The sequence below is a fragment of the Amphiura filiformis genome, chromosome 11 (assembly GCF_039555335.1).
Source record: "Amphiura filiformis chromosome 11, Afil_fr2py, whole genome shotgun sequence".
NCBI lineage: Eukaryota > Metazoa > Echinodermata > Ophiuroidea > Amphilepidida > Amphiuridae > Amphiura > Amphiura filiformis.
The window spans coordinates 52646793-52664998 of NC_092638.1; the positions used below are offsets into that span (position 1 = coordinate 52646793).

The following is an 18206-nucleotide window of genomic DNA, read 5'->3' on the forward strand; positions in this document are numbered from 1 at the left end:
TGATATCATCTTGTATCTCATTGTCAGCCAAGTTCAGAACCTTGAGAGAATTGTATGTGCCAAATATTTTCAGTGCATCTGATGCAAATACATTGAAATATAAAAAAGATAATTGTAGTTCACTTAAGTTTTCCAAACCGTCAAAGGCATTTGCCGAGAACATCTTAACAGGTTGCGGATCAACATTTTTCCCAATTAACCGTAGCACACACAGATTAGGAAACCACTTGAAAGGAGAACCTTCAACATGAAACCCAGTAGCAAAGATTTCAAGTTCATTCAAAGTTGCATTCCATTTTGCTAAGCCTTCAAATGTGGAGTTAAGTAGGTTGACAGCATAAAATGACACTAGACTTACATGTAAGCTATGAAGTGGAGAATTCAGTGAGTTTAAATCTGTGATGATTTCATTGACACATTTGTATGTTTCAATATGAAGACTTGTGAGGTGATGTAGGTACGCATATAGAGAGTACAGTTCAACAGAGTAAGCTTCAACATGTTTCAAAGGAATTTCTGTAAAACATTCGTTTGTTATGTTTAGGCCAGGATCAATACCTGAAACGCTTAATGTCTGCAGTGAGAGAAGTGGGCAGAAATCAAAATTGGTACAGATTCCATAAACCAAGTTTAAGTTTTCTAATTTACTAAGTCCATTGAAGAGCTCTCTGGTGGCATTACAATCAGACAATGTCAAATAGATATCCAATGAAAGAGTCTGCAGAGATGTGAGGTTAATGAAAGGTGTGTTTGTCATATTGTTGAAGCTTTCAAAATCAATGTTGAGGTCCTCCAAGTTTGTTAGTGCTGCAAATATTGAAGAATTGAAATTGGTGATGAAATTGCCTTGAAGATTAAGTATCTGTAATAAAACAAGATCTCTAAATGAACTTCTGGTCAAGTTTTTCAATTTATTGAATGACAGGTCAAGTTGGAAGAGTTGGTGTAGCCCTTTGAAGCTATTGTCATAGATGTAAGAGATATTGTTCCGAGACAAATCCAGATCAAGCAAGTTGTTCATTCCATTGAATGCATCACCAGGAATAACATTAAGCTTGTTGTGGCTCAACTCAATCACCTGCAGAGATGCATTACTTGGTAATAGTGGTATGCACACTAGGTTCCTGTAGGCACAATCCAGTCTTGTATGGTTGTAGACTTTACATGGAATACTTCCTGATGGGTAGCATGGTGACTGGTGAGTGGCTGCTGAAGTCAGTACCAGTCTGTGGCACAATAGGAGTATGCTGATGTATTGTAGTATAATCACAGCCATGTTGTTTAAAACAGATGAGGAAATGTGGAGAGAACTAAAATTCATAAAATGTTTATCACATGGCCTATATATATAGTTAGTACTGAGTTCATAATGAAAACAAGTTTCTCCCGCCAAGTTATAGTATTGACACATGAGCTACTTTCTATCATGAGACAAGGTTGCTACTCTTACTTTCTGTCATGCGACAAGGTTGCTACTTCTTACTTTCTGTCTAAGTCTGTATAGTTTTCATTGATTTTATCAGCTATTCTACTCGCATTTCTTCATGGGCTACAATGTTGTAACACTTATTGTGTTATTGCACTACAACTGCACTAAGATATGGACTTACAATTGGGAGGCTAAGCAGCTCTTATCATTTTCCTTTTCCACAAAAATGAACAATTTAGCTAAATATACCCTTTTTTTGTCCCTGTTTAAAAACACAATTAATCACTTTGAATGCCAAAAAATTAAGTCTACAAACTTGTAAAATATTTAATATTTAGACCAACCAAAATCTGAAATCTAATCTAATTTCTATTGAAGTAAATAAAATGAAAGAATAAAATATTGTGATCAAAAACAAATAAAGCAACCATGTAGGATTTGAACCCATGGCCTCAAATTTGCCTGTTTACAATGTAAATGGTAGATGCTCTACCATTGAGCTATATGTAACTCGACATGTTTGTTATACTTTAGACCATAACAATGTATAAATTTTAAGTTTACGTCTTCAAAACTTTATTCATCGCTTTTAGATTATAAAAATGTTGGCAATAAGAAAATCACATCTGTGTTCAATAATATTCTGAAAAAAAAACCAACCAGACTCTAATTTCTAATTAATCTGTATGCAATAGAGGTTGCGCATATGACGTATCATACCGTAAAATGGCGGACTACCCTCACACACATAACAAATGCACGATCAAATAGGTTGATGACAACATTTAATTGAATGGACTGCACTGCACCATGATTACGGTGAGGACGCCAGTTCAAATCCCTTGTTTGGAGCCAATCGATAAGCATGCAGGGCCTCTATAGTAGCAATAGAAGTTTGTGCGCTTGCACGGTAGTTCATTTATTACAGTCATTATTGACTTTTGCATACCAAAGATGCGTTTGTGTCACGGTATGCAGACACAATAAAGATTTTAATGCTATGTCTTTATTCTGTTTACAGGTTTGCATACCATGCGTTTTTTCTATTTCTGTCAAGTTTTGGAATCTAATTTGTGAAGAACAGGTGTGAATACCGTCTCTACTCGATAAGCCAATTATTATGGCATAAAACAATTGGATTACTTTTAAACACTTTTTATTTGTTTATAAAGAATCTATAGTACAAAGGTGCATGAAGAATTACAACACTTCAAGAGCTCAGTTGATAAGGCGACTGGCAGTTAATAATAGAAGGGCTCAGGTTCAATTCCCGGTAATTTATTTTTATTTATTTTTTTGCCTATGAATTTAAATTGAATGCTTCACTTTTGTGCCAAAATTTGAATTTACCTTCATTTCTACATTTATATTTTTACAAACACCCCCACACACATACCCCCACTCACCCCCACACACATATATTGTACACATAATTATATGCATGTGAATACATGGACAATTATGCGAGAGTGCACCAATGTGCATAAACATTTTTGCTGTCTACCAAAGACGATATATTTGTTATAACGATGTAAACCATGAACTTCTAAATATAGGATATATGCATAAAAATTGACCGCACGTACCCTTAGACCATCAACAGCAATATTAATTGTCAATTGTGAGTCTAAAAGTAACACCTTTGTTGCTCTTCATGTAAAGATTCATGAGAATCGGACTTACGGTAAAAACAATGTAGCTATAAACCTATAAAATACTAGTATACTCAACATGTTTACTTCTTACTGAAGATGAAATAATATTTTTTTGTGGATTATGTCTATTCTTTAACTTAAAATTTTTTTATTTCATTTTGTTATGTTCTGTTTCTCAGATCATACTTTCATGAATGGGCTTCATAATATTTCATTCACATGTGAAAGATAAAATGAACATTTCTTGGAGGTATAACACTTATGATGCAATATGTGTACATCCATATTAAAAACGATGCACTTGTCGGCTGCTACATGTGTCTCACTTCACATAATAGCTAGGAATAAATACCAGGCTCATCTCAATTGGAGGTCACTTCCAATAATCACCAAGTCTCATGGTTCAAGAATGTTCTCTGTATTCCTAAACCATGAGACTTGGGGATTATTTGAAGTGACCTCCACTTCAGATGAGTCTGGTATTTAGTCCTAGTTTTTATGTGAAATGAGACTGATTGAGACACATGTAGCAACCGACAAGTGCATCGTTTTGATATGGATATATGAGAGTTCCACAATGCTGGACCAGTGGAATGAAAAGACAAGGTTAATTTAGCAAGGTGTGAAGGAGCAGATTCATGCAAACATTTGAAGATGTACAGATAGAGTTTGTTATTAAAAGAATATACAAGTAATGGCCATTCTTCATACTACAGACTCTAGTTTTCTAGGGTCTATGTTCATACCAAGCAAATTCCCTATTTTTATGGTGGATGATTGTATAATTATGTTTTATGGTGTGTTGTTTTATTGTTTTGTAATGTATTTGCAATATACAAGTAATGGCCATTCTTCATACTACAGACTCTAATTTTCTAGGGTCAATGTTCATCAAGCAATTTCCTATTTTTATGCTGGATGATTGTATAATTATGTTTTATGGTGTGTTATTTTATTGTTTTGTAATGTATTTGTAATGTATTTTGATGTATTTAGTTTAGTTTGACCCCTGGGCCAAACTGAAAAACAGTTTTGATCAAGTACAAAATCATATAGCCAAAATTCAATTCAATTCAATTCAAGAAACATTTATTTCACAACTTCAAAAATACATAGTATAAATGACAAATGCCATAATTTACAAACCAAACATTTTTTACATACAAAGCAAAGTAGTGAATCCGATCACAAGCCCACTGATGACAGTCAGATGCGATTACGTAAGAACAAACAACCTATTAAAAGGCAAGAGACAGGACAAGAGTGGGCCTGAGACAAGATTAAGAGGGGCATCAATAAAAAAACCTGAAATAAAGTTGTGGGGCAACACGCTGGGGAGCAAGCTCGTGGAGTGCGGGTTGCCGCAAACAGTACAAACGAAAAACAAACAGGACAAGACAAGACATTACAAAAAAAATAAGATGTGAACAGGAGTCAAAGAATAATTACTGGTAAACCGGTTTAGAAAGCAAATTGCTCTTAAAATGATGTTTGAAGGAGCTTGTTCCAATAAATAAGTTCCAATAAAATAAAATAAATAATAATATTTGATAATTTCATTCTTGTATATTTTGTTTTGTCAATTAGGTGATTCTAGTTCATTTGCTGGAGCTGTAAGACAAAACCTCCAAGAGTTTGACAGAAAGCAGATGATTCGTTTGGAGCTAGGAGATATCATTCATGTCAGAGGAAGGGTGAAATTATTCAGAGGAAATAGAGAAATATCAGCTGCATACTTTAGTGAGTATGGTATTATTACTATTGTCAATTTGGTGATTCTAGTTCATTTGCTGGAGCTGTAAGACAAAACCTCCAAGAGTTTGACAGAAAGCAGATGATTCGTTTGGAGTTAGGAGATATCATTCATGTCAGAGGAAGGATGAAATTATTCAGAGGAAATAGAGAAATATCAGCTGCATACTTTAGTGAGTATGGTATTATTATAATATTGTCAATTAGGTGATTCTAGTTCATTTGCTGGAGCTGTTAGACAAAACCTCCAAGAGCTTGACAGAAAGCAGATGATTCGTTTGGAGTTAGGAGATATCATTCATGTCAGAGGAAGGATGAAATTATTCAGAGGAAATAGAGAAATATCAGCTGCATACTTTAGTGAGTATGGTATTATTATAATATTGTCAATTAGGTGATTCTAGTTCATTTGCTGGAGCTGTTAGACAAAACCTCCAAGAGTTTGACAGAAAGCAGATGATTCGTTTGGAGCTAGGAGATATCATTCATGTCAGAGGAAGGGTGAAATTATTCAGAGGAAACATAGAGCATCTGCTGCATACATGTACTTTAAAGGCTTATTCAGTGATCCCAGCAAAAGTGTAACAAAATTTCCTAAGAGTGAAGAGTCATTAAAATTGTCAATTATACTCATGAGGGAAAAGGTTTTAACATATAAAACAATGTTATGTCTTTTGCCATATGTTGGTTAACTGTATGGAACATACTTTGGCAAAAAAATATATGAAAGTTAAAATAATGAATTAGAGATTTGAGGGGGAAAAGATGTTCAAACATAAAACATTTGGGCAAAGATAAAGGAGAATGTTTCAAATTACACAAACTTCTAGGCTACTCAAATTTGGTACACTCACCGGAGCACTTTCACTGGGTCAACCGGATGTTATTGCTCTGAAGATTTGTTGTTGCTAATGATAAAATCCGCTGAAGATGCCAGTTTACCCGGTGAAATCGCTCCGGTGAGTGTACGAGGGGGTATCCAAAAGTTTTTGACATCACTCAGAAGTGAAAGAGCTATACCGATGAAATTTTGTCAGTGTAATCACTGGTCCTTATGTACATTATGGTCCAAAAATGGTCTCATAAGTATGTTTGCTTTTTTACAGGTGGCGCTAGATGGGCAGTAGGCGCATAACCTGCAAGATGGTGAAAATTGAGGCACACAGCATGATTAAGTTCCTGCATTTGAAGGGTTAGGCCTACAATGCTCAGAAATCTATGATGAAATGAAAGCAATCTACGGTGATGATTGCCCATCATATGGCACTATTGCTTTTTGAAAAAAGAATTTCCAAACTGGCCACATGTCCCTCACAGATGAGCCAAGAAGTGGACGTCCATCACTTATGGATGATGCTGTCACAGTGAAAAAACTCAAGAAAGTGGAGGATCTTATCATGAAAAGGTTATGAGCCTACTTCCCATCTAGCGCCACCTGTGAAAAAAGTAAACATACTTATTTTTGGACCATAATGTACATAAGGACCTGTGATGATTACACTGACAAATTTTCATCGGTATAGCTCTTTCACTTCTGGGTGATGTCAAAAACTTTTGGATACCCCCTTGTATTTGAGTAGTGTAGAAGTTTAATTTTGCTTTCTATTTATGTTTATCGCTGTGTATGAATATACATAATTATATGGATGATTGTGTTTCTGATATTCATTTTGCAGGAAAAGTTTCAGGAGATGGTTGTGTGGCTGAAATCCAGCGCATGAAAGAATTACCAGTAATTCATAGACAAGTGTATGATGTCCTATTCAAGATCCCATCTCATGTCAGAAAGCAGATAGCAAGAGAGAAAGAAGAACAAGAAACAGGACTCAAAACTCAAGTAAGATGCAGCTTTATCATTGTTGTCATTGTCATCATCATCATCGTTGTCATCATCATCATCATCATCATCATCATCATCATCATCATAGCCAGGTTTTTGGAAGAGGGAGCACTTGTGAATGTGAATGTACCGACAGTAATATATTTGCTGATTGAAATTGTGAATTAAAGGAGTATTTTGTGATCTTAACATCCTCTTATTATGACATTTTTTAGAAAAAAGCTTATTCCCAAAATATCAGTTGATTCTGATTTTGCGTTTGTGAGTTATGCATGATTATGTGTACTACACTGCTCCATAGACAGTGTGTTGTAATTTCATTCTGGTATACCAGAACGAAATTCAAATTTCACGATATCTTTGCAAAACGTATTAATCTGCAAGAAATTTTTTGTACATAAACATTATGTAGCCAGAGGTTTCCAGTGATATAAAAATCTCAACTTTTTTTGAGAAAAGTGGAGGGATGATGCTGTGGATCAGGAAATGCCCTTTTAATTGTTGACCCCAAATTTATTTTGCCAGGGCACTCAAGTACCTAAACAGCAGGAAGCAGGAGGGGATGGATACCAATAAAAGTTTCCAGAATTTTTTCCTTAACATTTATAATGTAGCAATAAAGTCTTTCAATGTGCCAAAATTAAAAAATATAAACAGGCAAAAGGGAAGAAGCACATTGCAGATTTTGGTACATGTGGTATTGGTTTTCCCCTGAGGCCAAGAAAAAAAAATTGTTTGCTTGCCCTCAAATGAATTTTAACAATTGGGTCGGTCGGTCAGGATTTCTTTTTTTAATTACTAACAAACTCTACTGTTTGTATTAATTAAGGCTCAAAATATGAAAAATCAGACAAATTTGGTGTCAAAATGAATCAACTAACATTACAAAACAACTAAAATGTTAAACACAAGCTCTAAAATACATTTTTAAACATCTTCAGAATGCAAAAATTTGAAAAGAAAAAAAAAACTTTTTAAGGAATTCCCAAAAATAGGGTCGGTATTCTTTTGTACAAAATTAGGAATTGTTGACCCCAAATGTTTTTTACCAGGGACCATCATGTATCAACGACCTAAGATGTACCAACGGTCATTGATAAGAGACACAGTTCCAGTCCCCCCCGGCTACACCACTGACCTCAAACATTGTTATTGTTAACATTGATACATAGGTGTTTCATCCTTTATTACTAACCTACCTGCTGTGTTTGTTTTCTCTCTGTAGGCACAACTTGTGGATGCAGTTTGTAGCTTGTTACCATCAACTGTATCCAAGCAATCTGTCAGCAACTTCTACCTTAGAGAATTAGAGACTATAAGTGAGTTGATGCAGTGTGCTTCACAGCCATGCAAGGAATACCACCTAGAGCAGGTGAGGTACCAGGAGGTTGGCTTGCCAGAGCGGGGGGGATGGAATGTAGGATGGGATATTCTATACTGGGAATTTCAATTGAATGAACACAGCTTTCAACAGCTGTATTTGACCCTGCAATCGTATATCACATATTTCAAACTACAATGTGAACACACAACATTGGATACAATAATTAAAATACTAACCAATCAAAAGTGAGTTGGTTTATGTCCGTCTCAGGCACACACGAGCGTTCATCACATAGTGTACGTGGACATTCGCCACGCTGTTGTGCAACTGTGTTCATTCAATCGGAATTCCGATTAGCAGAATTGCAACGTGACCTCAATCTTCCACACCTGAATGGGTGACTCCATTTGAAATCTATACTCCATGTGGGAGATTAAGGTCATGTCTTCCATAGGGGGTATGGAGATAACTGGAATAGCCCAATAGAGGTTGAAAATACCTATTGTTTGTTTGAATCAGTGAGTGGGATATGCCTTAATGTTTCTTTCAATAGACACCTCCTTTTCCCCATTGAATCTCACACTGAATGACCGTAGGAATTTGTCACCAAATTACTTTTTGTTTACAATGACACTTCTTTCTAATCATTATGACCAGGCCCATGCACAGGGTTTTTTTTGGGGGGGGGGGCGGAGGGTGCAGAATTGTCAAAATGTGGACCCTTTGCTTTAAATATTGCTTACTTGCATAAGGTAAACTTTACCCCACTAAATTTGAACTGTTTTTACCCTGACTTTTTCGGAGGAACTTAAGTCGCATTCTCCTGCACCCCCTAAAATAAGAATCCTAAACAAGAAACATTTCCTTTAAAAATTTTCCCATTCAACATTTTTTTCCACTGTGTAATTAGACCACCAGTGAGAGTTAACATCCACCAATTTTGAATTATTTTTCATTCGTTTATCAATGCAGACTGGTGTGACACACACAGCTCCAGCTAAGCAATTACGGAACATCTTTCAGCAGGCTGTGGAGAGACTACTTCAAGAAGGCATTGTGTACAAACATGGTGTTATCAAGGACCGATTTCAGGTATGTGTAAGAGTCTAATTTGAGAATTAAAAATGTATATTTTATGTTTTCTATCTTATATTGAGGCCTACCATTAAATAATGTGTTTCCAAATTTTTGAGTTGTATAATTGCTTCAGTAGTTTTGATATGAGAAGCAAAATTGTGTATAACATAGGTTAGGTAACTACAATTCACCACATTTGTGTTCACACCATCAAACATATGTCAGGCATAAATGCAGGGTCATTAGTGTCAATCTGTCTTGAAATGTGTGTGTGTGGGGGGGGGGGGTCAGCCTGAATTGTCAAAAAGTGGCTGTAAAGAACAACAAATGGGTCATTTTGCCAAAAGGTGGGGAGACACATCCCCTATCCCCAAGGATTGATTGGGGTATTGAGAAAAATGTGTGCTTCCTTCTGAAACAAAAATATCTGTTTTGGAAAAAAAAAGAAAAATGGGAGATGAAGGTGTCAATTGTATCATACCTCTTTAATTATTTATAAGGAAATGATACTACAAAGTAAAAATTTGAGCAGTGTTGATTTGATTAAGGGTGCTTATAAAATGCAAATCAAAATTGACTTAATATCTTTGTCTATTCCATTAGGCTATAGACCCTATCAAATACTACGTCACTCGTCCTCATTTAAATAAAATCACCATAAGGTACCACGGGGCAATACTTGTGATAATACAATAAAAAAGGTATAAATGGTTGTCAAATCGAACTAGAGACCTGTCCCTCTGTCACTTTGAACTTAGAACCAACATGTCTGTCATTTCAATTGTTAACCGTTCCGGTTGAGTTTATTCGATAGGGTCTAGCTATTCCATTTAAGATCCACACTACCTCTGTGGAAGATTTAATGTCTTCCACAGAGGGAGTATGAGTTTTTAATAGAATAGACATTTGGGTAACATCCATTTGAAATACTCACTCTAGTTGTAGAAGATACATGTATAGGTAAAGCCATAATACAGGTGGAATATATATGGGTTTCAAAATAATTAACCATGACCAATTACATATGAAATCCATACTCCCCCTGTGGAAGATATTTCCAAAATCTTCCACAGGGGTAGTATGGATTACATCTGGAACAGGGTTGGCGATTTTTTTGATTAAAAAAAAATCAAAAAAATTGATTTGATTGAAATCGGATTTTTTTGATTGAAATCGATTTTGTTGATTTTTTTTTAATTCCAAGAACTGCTATACCACATGATAAAGTCAACAGAGACCAGTGGAATGCTAGACATATGCACAATCCTATCATGTATTTACAAAAATATCAAATTTTCAAATATCAAATGCATTTTCAGATGTGAAAATTTCACAGAAAAAATTTGGTAAAATCATGCGAAAAAACCTTGAAAATGATTTTTTTAGCAATAGATAAAATGACATCATAGAGGTATTTAATTGTACCCGAAAGGTGTAGAAGCATTACAAATGAAGTAAAACAGTCAATTCAAGGAAGAAATTAACTTAAATTGATCAAAAATGGTAAAAATTGAACAAGTTGATTTAAATCAGTGATTAAAAAAAAAATCATTTGATTTAAATCGCAATTTAAATTGTGATTTAAATCAATTGATTTAAATCGCGCCAACCCTGATCTGGAATAGCCCAAATTTTATTAGAAAAACCAACTCATATAACCACAGAAGAATGGAATACATTGGCCATATTATCAACTACACAAAAGTGAAACACTGTGTTCGTTACAATGCATTCTCCTTTTCCAAAGCTTTCTGTTGGTGTACCTCGAGGTAAACTTACATGGCTGGTCATTTTCCCGGTCATTTTGATGGTCAAGCAAATAACATTTTGACCTGAGAAGAATGCTTAAGGGCACACAAATACATGTATATTAATTTCATGGTGCAACATTTCTTGAAAAACTTTGTTAACATTGTCTCTATTCTCCACATTCCAAGAGGACTTAAATACCTTGATGGGTCGAAATTGAAATTATAGCTGTTTTGGCAATCTGAATACAATGTTTCTTTTCATACAGTCCTTTTTCGTGGATATCTTGACAGATTCAGATTTTGTAAAGAACAAAATGAGTATTTATATACAAAGTGCAGCATTTAGTGGTTAATTTCAACCATGCTAAATATGACGCCAAGATTATATTATTAAATCCCTAAGGCCTTACCGGCCTTTCGTTGATCCCACTTTACGACAATCATAGTCGATACATCAATTACTAACTAATGTTGCATAAAAACATGAAACGAGACAATAGCATATGTAATATTCAGTAGTTGGCGGCTATGCTCAGTTGAATCAGGTCACCTTTTCAGTATGAGGTCTTGTTTATACATGCTCGGGGGATGGCAAAGGCTTCAACATAAAAAGTCCAAGTTTTGACTTGAGAGATATTTTCTCAAAATATCAAGAGCTATCTCAAGAACCACTGAACCAATACTAAGCTTGTTTGTACTCATTTTGATGCATTTTTGATGCTGATTTCAACTATGGTCATGATTTGTATAATTTTGAAATTTTTGCATTTTTAAACAAAATTTTAAACCTGTCATCTGCAGTTGATACCCGCACGGAGATGGTTACATGCTCGTGGGATGGCATTCATCAAGAACAGAGCTGGAGAGATTGTCTGAGTCTCTTATTGGTGTCAGAGGCAGTTTATTTGCCCGTTTGTTGTGGTTTGGTTTTATATATTGTGTTTTGGTGAATAATATTATGAGGACTTGATCCAAATAGCTCAATATATAGGGTTGGTAATGCAATATAGCTCATGAAATTTTTAAGATTTCTGTTATTGGAAATGTATACATATTCCAACAATCCTGTACAGACCCACAAGGGTGTGTTTGCCTGTATGTGGAGGGAAGGCTGTGCTTTTGTAAATACTAGCATTCTCTTTCAATTATTGTTTATAGCATTAAAATGGTTACAGTGTAATTTGCTATTTTTTCGCGCGCAATTGGTTATTTTTTTACACACAAATCATTTGTCCCTGGGGTCATTAGTCCAAAAACCCATAACTTATTATAACCCCTAACCCTAACCTTCAACCTAACCCTAACCTATAACTTAACAAGGCTCTAAGCTCTGCCCTGACTCTACCTTAAATCTCACCCTAACCCTATTGCCAACACTTACCCTAATGTTAATCCTAACCTTATTCCTAACCATAATCCTAATCTTAAATCTCCTAATCCCTTAGGCTTTTTCACATAAAAAACAACATAATCATTCAAATTGACATCATAAGTTGGTGCAAAATTGCATCTGAAAAAGACACTGAGATCATAGGTGTAGATCGGGGGATATAAATCCCCCTTGCCAGAGGAGTTGGTCCATACAATCACCCCCCTGTTGATGCCTGTATGTGGGTTTCTGACCAAATTAACCTATATTTGGCCAAATTTACTCCTCTTTTTGCAACACATTTCACCAATTAACTTCAATATAGCAAAAAATTTGCACCATAAACTTATTCTTTCGGCAAAAGGTGCTGGATTCACTATACTTCAAGAATATTTTTCCAATCCCACCCACCCCCCATGTCAAAAAGAAATCTACGCCACTGACTGAGATCAAAAAAGAAGACATAATTTAATCAGCCTTTCTTAGTAATCAGCCTTGGGATAGCGTAATTGACTCATTAATAAAACTTGTAGTTGTTAACAAAAAATAATATCCATGTGAGTGAAGCCTAACTGGTGTGTGCTGGTTGCTTATTATAATAATGCATAATAGAGATTATGTCCACAGGTTGTAGTACAGGACCACAACTAGTTCTCTTTATACCAAATATCAATGCTACCTTATTTGTTTTGTTTAAGTTTAAGTGTTGCAAAAAATTCTTCCTGACAAGTCAGTGGCATGGACTAGTGGTCAAGGAATTGGGATTCTCAATTGCTTGAGTACTGATTCAAATCACAGCAGAACAAACACTGTTTTTTTATTTATTAATTCATAAGATAGATAGGGTGAGGTTAAAGAGAACAAAACATTAGTTGCAAATTTCTCAGTTTTAGATTAAATCAAACTGAATAGCCTCCCTTTGAGACTAGTAAACTAGTTGTGTTCCTGTACCACAATTTGCAGACAGAATATATAACATACTGCCTATAGTTCCAGGCACAGCTTTTGTTATAAACAAAGTGTGAAAATTGTGTTAATTCAAGGCAGTGAAGCACTATGTGCTAGATACAAGAATTTTAAAGAGGACAGGTGCTGTATTATTATGCGACATTAATAATTTACAATTCAGGTTAGAGCATGCAAGCTTTTTATATGGCATATCATGACTAAGAAATCAAGCTGATGAGGAAGGCAGCTTAGGCAGGTAAATGGGTTAGATCAGTGGAGCTGTCTCAGATGATATTTTATTTCATCTTTCATTAAACCATGGCTTTTTGGATATATAATGATGCTAGCTGCTTCTTATATAACAAATTGTTTCATTTCTGGTTATGTTTTGAGTTGAGTCAAATAGAGTGTGTATTTAACTATGTTTTGAGTCAAGTCAAATAGAGTCTATGGAGAGAATGGAAAAATCTGAGTCAATTAATTTAATTTTTTAAATTCCAGTCACCAGCCAAGACTTAAAAGGGCATTTTGTGATCCACAGCATCATTCCCCAACTTTTCTCAAAAAAAGTTGAGATTTTTATACCACTAGTAGCTTTGGGGCCAAAGCATTAGTACAAAGTACCTACCTAGTACCATATGCTGTTACTGCACAGGACCCACCAGCAGTGGTACTGCAAGTAAGTACCTTGTGTGTTCCTGTGCATGTAGCCCCTGGGAGGCAGCCCCAATAGGAATCTTGAAGTGTAGGTAGTGCTTAAAGCAAGTATTGCTCATCCTGTGTCGCATCTTCCAAGATTGAGGAGCTTGCTTGAAAACATATTATTGTTACAGAAATGCAAAAGCAAAAAACATTTCTCATGTAATGCCACAATGCTATGAATACTTGAGCATGTTATCGACTCCCAACTTTATCAGAATTTTATTACCCTAGCCCATTTGTAATAGGTTGTTAGTGTTTAAATTGCAGTGGGAGGGGGGTACTCAGTACAAATAACCACACGGGGACGTGCCACAAACATTGGTAGCATTTTTGGCCTTTTGGTAAATCAATGGCCCCTTTTTCTAGGCAAATTTTGGTGTACATGGTGTACACAGCTCCTTTTTTCAAAATTTTATCAATTTTTTTTGAAAATAGCCCAATTTAGCCTCACTGTATGTAGCCAAAATTTTAGAAATTGCCCCATAATTTAAGGGGGCAAAAGTTGTAAAAACTACAATTTGTGTTAAAGTTTTGACATTTGGTATATCGATAGGTCCATATTTCTTTCAAAATTGGTACATTGATGGGCCAACTTTCAAATTCTCAGCAGCACACCCCCCCCCACCCCAGAATATTGCAGTTGGGAATCAAATCCCTAGGTTTAGGAATGTACTAGTCATGCTTAGAGCTACATGCCACTAACAAAATGAAAGATAAGTGCTAACATTCTAGCCTGGATTTAAACATCAACTTAAATTACTCATATGTTGAAATGAATTATTTATGTTCTCTTCTCTCTGCATCTGTGCAGGTGGTTCAAGGAAGAAATAGCCTAAGTACTCAAATCCTCCAAATCTTACAGGATGACTGTCAATACCCTAAATGTAAGTATATACACCACATCAGCTTATGGATTTACTTTGTGTTGGCCATTGCTGTTGAAGTGCTGTTTTTTGCTCCATAAATGTTCATTGGACTATTCTAGTTGAAATCCATACACCCCTAAGACATGACCTTAATCTATCAAACAGGGAGTGTAGATTTCAAATAGAATCACATATTCACTAACCTCATTTGAAATTCACAATCCCTGTGTGTGAGATTAAGGTCATTTCTTCCATAGGGTGTGTGCATTTCAAATGGAAGAGCCCATTATGTTGTACCCAGGGGGATGCTTGATTTTGGATTAGGTGGAGATGTGCAGCTGGGATTCTGAAGTGAGGCTCTCACCAATTCCTGGATATCTGAGTTCCTGTCCATCGTTAGCCTACCCGGGTCAAAAGTCAGAATTCCAGTAATGGATATTACCCAAATCCAATTGTTTTTTTAGTAGCAGTATTTCTCTTGTTTCCAACCTTGAATAACAAGTAATTTAGGGTCTATATATAATTTCTTCTTTTTTTTCAAATTTTTTTCCAGTTTTTGTAAAAAACAATGTGTGTGTGTTTTTTCGGGTACCCGGATTCCCACCCAAATGTTCAATCAGGTACTTAAGTACATAATTACCCACTAGGTGAGAGCCTTATTCTGAAGTCTACCTTAAAAATGTATACACCCAATTTGCCAATTTTCTGGAATTTATTATTAAAATGGAAATTTTGCTAAAAATAAGCATTTCTTCAAGATTTTATGAGAAAATTTTCTAAACATACCTTTCTCAAAATCACTTTTTCTGAAATCTGCAACCAAATTTTAAATCCTGAAATGGATGTATTACCCAAATTTGCCACACATCTCCAAATCCACCTTTTCATGAAGAAGCCCAAATCCTAAACTATGAAGGTCTGTAAGATCCCATGACCTCGTAGTCCAGATACCACAATCAAACATTGTCAGCCACCCTCGGGCAGCCACCTTTTGTACCATATACAGCCCGCATGTGGAATGCTCTCCCTGCGCATATCCCTGCTATGAGACATCAGGCCAGCTTCAGCAAGGAGGTTAATAGTCTTCTGGGTGAAAACCTGTCAGCAGTCTCTACAAGATGATAGTTTTATGCCCTAAATATGCCTTATCATAGCATATCAAAAAGCATAGCAGATTTTACCCATCCTAAATTAGCATGAAATTTTAAATTAAAAAATTTGAAACAAAGTGAAAAAATGGAGACTTAGATCTAAACCATAGATGCTTTTTACTTGCATTAAACGTCTCCATGCAGGTGTCGACTGCAGATGACATGTTTCAATTTTTTTTTAATTCAAAAATTTCAGAATTGTAAATTTTCATGACCATATTTGGAATCAGTATGTAAAATGCATTAAATTGAGTACAAACAAGCCTAGTATTTGTTTGGTGGTTCTTATATAAGATAGCTCTTGATATTTTGAGAAAATATTTCAAAACTTCGAACTTTTTATATTGAAGCCTATGGCTAGCATGCAGAGCATTTAAATGTCACAGTACAATTCCTGTACATATTGTCAGACATTACAGGAAATCAAATAATTCCATTTGAAAATGTCCTCATTTATACTGTAGACAAAATCATGTGTGTATATTATCTGATGTGTTGATTGATATACAATCTGGCAAGCGGTGAGTTTCAGTTATAATGCTATGGAACACAAGGCAATGTAATGCAAGGAGGATGGGATATTAATAGTTTTCACATAATACTTTGAATCCAGATTGGGTTCAGATTCATATGTGTGTCATCCATAATGCATAGGGCAATCAGCATAATGCTCTAAATCCAGATTGATTCAGTTTCATGTAAATGTCCTCAATTCATAGGGCAATCTACATCTATGCAATGCTCTGAATCCAGATTACAATTCACACAAAATCTACATTGGGCTATTCTTTTTAAAATCCATACTCCTCCTGTGGAAGAGTTTGGAAATATCATCCACAGTGGTATATGAATTTCAAATGGAATAAACACATATGAAGAGCTTTGTCTCAAAACCCCTTACATCCACTTGAGCAGTTTTGAGAAAGCATCAAAAAATCATCAAAAAAATCACTGATATAAGGGGGTTTGCAACAAAAAGAGTTTTTGACGGGATGCTCATCCTACCCAGGCATCCCACCAAAAACTGCTTTTGTTGCAGACCCCCTTACATCAATGATTTTTTTGATGATTTATTAATGTTTTCTCAAAATTTCTGAAGTGGATGTAAGGGGTTTTGAAACAAAGCTCTTCATATATCGAGTGCCTAATTGTTAAACATCCTCATGAGGGCTCAATCACCACATGTTCGAACCACGGTCTTAATCTTTGTGTACCCAGGACTAACAAGGGTGCCAGGGACAGGGCCTTTTCAGTGGCTGCTCCTTATAAATGGAACTCAATCCCCCTAAATATCCGTAGTGCCAAAACTCACCGGGTTCAAATCCCTTTTCTCATGATGTTGCTTTTGTTTATTTTGATTTTGTTTTTCTGTGTTTCTGCGCGTTGTATCCTCTGACATGAGGCGCATTACAAATGCTGTGTTACATACTTACTTATTTACATCAGACAATTCATTTGAAAGTAACCCTCCCTCTGTGGAAGTTTCAGGTACACATTTTTACTTGCAAGTCATTGGGCCCCAGTTATTGAGACTTACATCACATGTCAACCTGTGCTACATAATTGATATGGATCTGGCTTGTATTGTCCAGATGAAATCAGATCCAGTATTGTGTGTAGATATAGGCCAGATAAACACATCCACCTGCTCCCTGCATTTACACTGGGTTTCAGAGAAGAAAGGCACTCCCTTGCTCAGATTGACACGAGCGCCCTGTTAATGAGTGATATACGCGGAGCTTTGTGTTCACTTTAAGGGCGCCGACCAACGATTTCACGCACAATCGGCCAATCAGATTATTGGTCTGTTGCTATGATTGTCAGACGATTGATTCAGCCAATCAGAGCCCCACTTCTGTGTTTACGCTCTGCATGCTCTCAAAATGTAAACAAGTGCTGTTCTTTTCTGACAAAACTTTAATGCCTCATATGTAATCTATAATGTACTTTAAAGGTGTGTGAACAGATTGTTGTCCGATTGTAACACATTTTGTTTGGTACCTCACATTGAGGCCTATCACCCGAACATTCGTATTCCAAGTTTAGAGTGTAATTGCTCCAGCAATTTGGATTCTAGAAGCCATAAATGTGTATCACGGTGAACAGTGGACAGTAAGTATGACTTCCAGCGTGGTAACTTGTAACCACCAAACCCCACCAAACCCCCACCAAACTATAATTTGGTTCACCTCAAGTTCGTGCAGTGGTGGCGCCAGAAGTTTTTTTTTTTTTTTAAGGGGGCATGGGGGGGGCAAAGTGAATTTCAGGGGGGGGGGGGCAAAATTAACCAATTTTCAGAAAAATGTAGATTTGAGCTACATAGTGTTCTGAATCCAGATTGA

General features: G+C 35.9%; 1 protein-coding gene across 1 annotated transcript in view; it reads left to right on the forward strand.

Moving 5' to 3' along the window:
* Positions 1 to 18206, forward strand: part of LOC140163767 (CST complex subunit STN1-like) — a 40710-nt gene that overhangs the window by 7490 nt on the left and 15014 nt on the right. The window contains exons 4-10 of the mRNA XM_072187082.1: positions 4672 to 4824; positions 4860 to 5009; positions 5044 to 5196; positions 6513 to 6673; positions 7902 to 8048; positions 8973 to 9092; positions 14659 to 14731. Coding sequence (XP_072043183.1) covers positions 4672 to 4824; positions 4860 to 5009; positions 5044 to 5196; positions 6513 to 6673; positions 7902 to 8048; positions 8973 to 9092; positions 14659 to 14731 — 957 coding nt within the window. The remainder of the gene's footprint in view (positions 1 to 4671; positions 4825 to 4859; positions 5010 to 5043; positions 5197 to 6512; positions 6674 to 7901; positions 8049 to 8972; positions 9093 to 14658; positions 14732 to 18206) is intronic.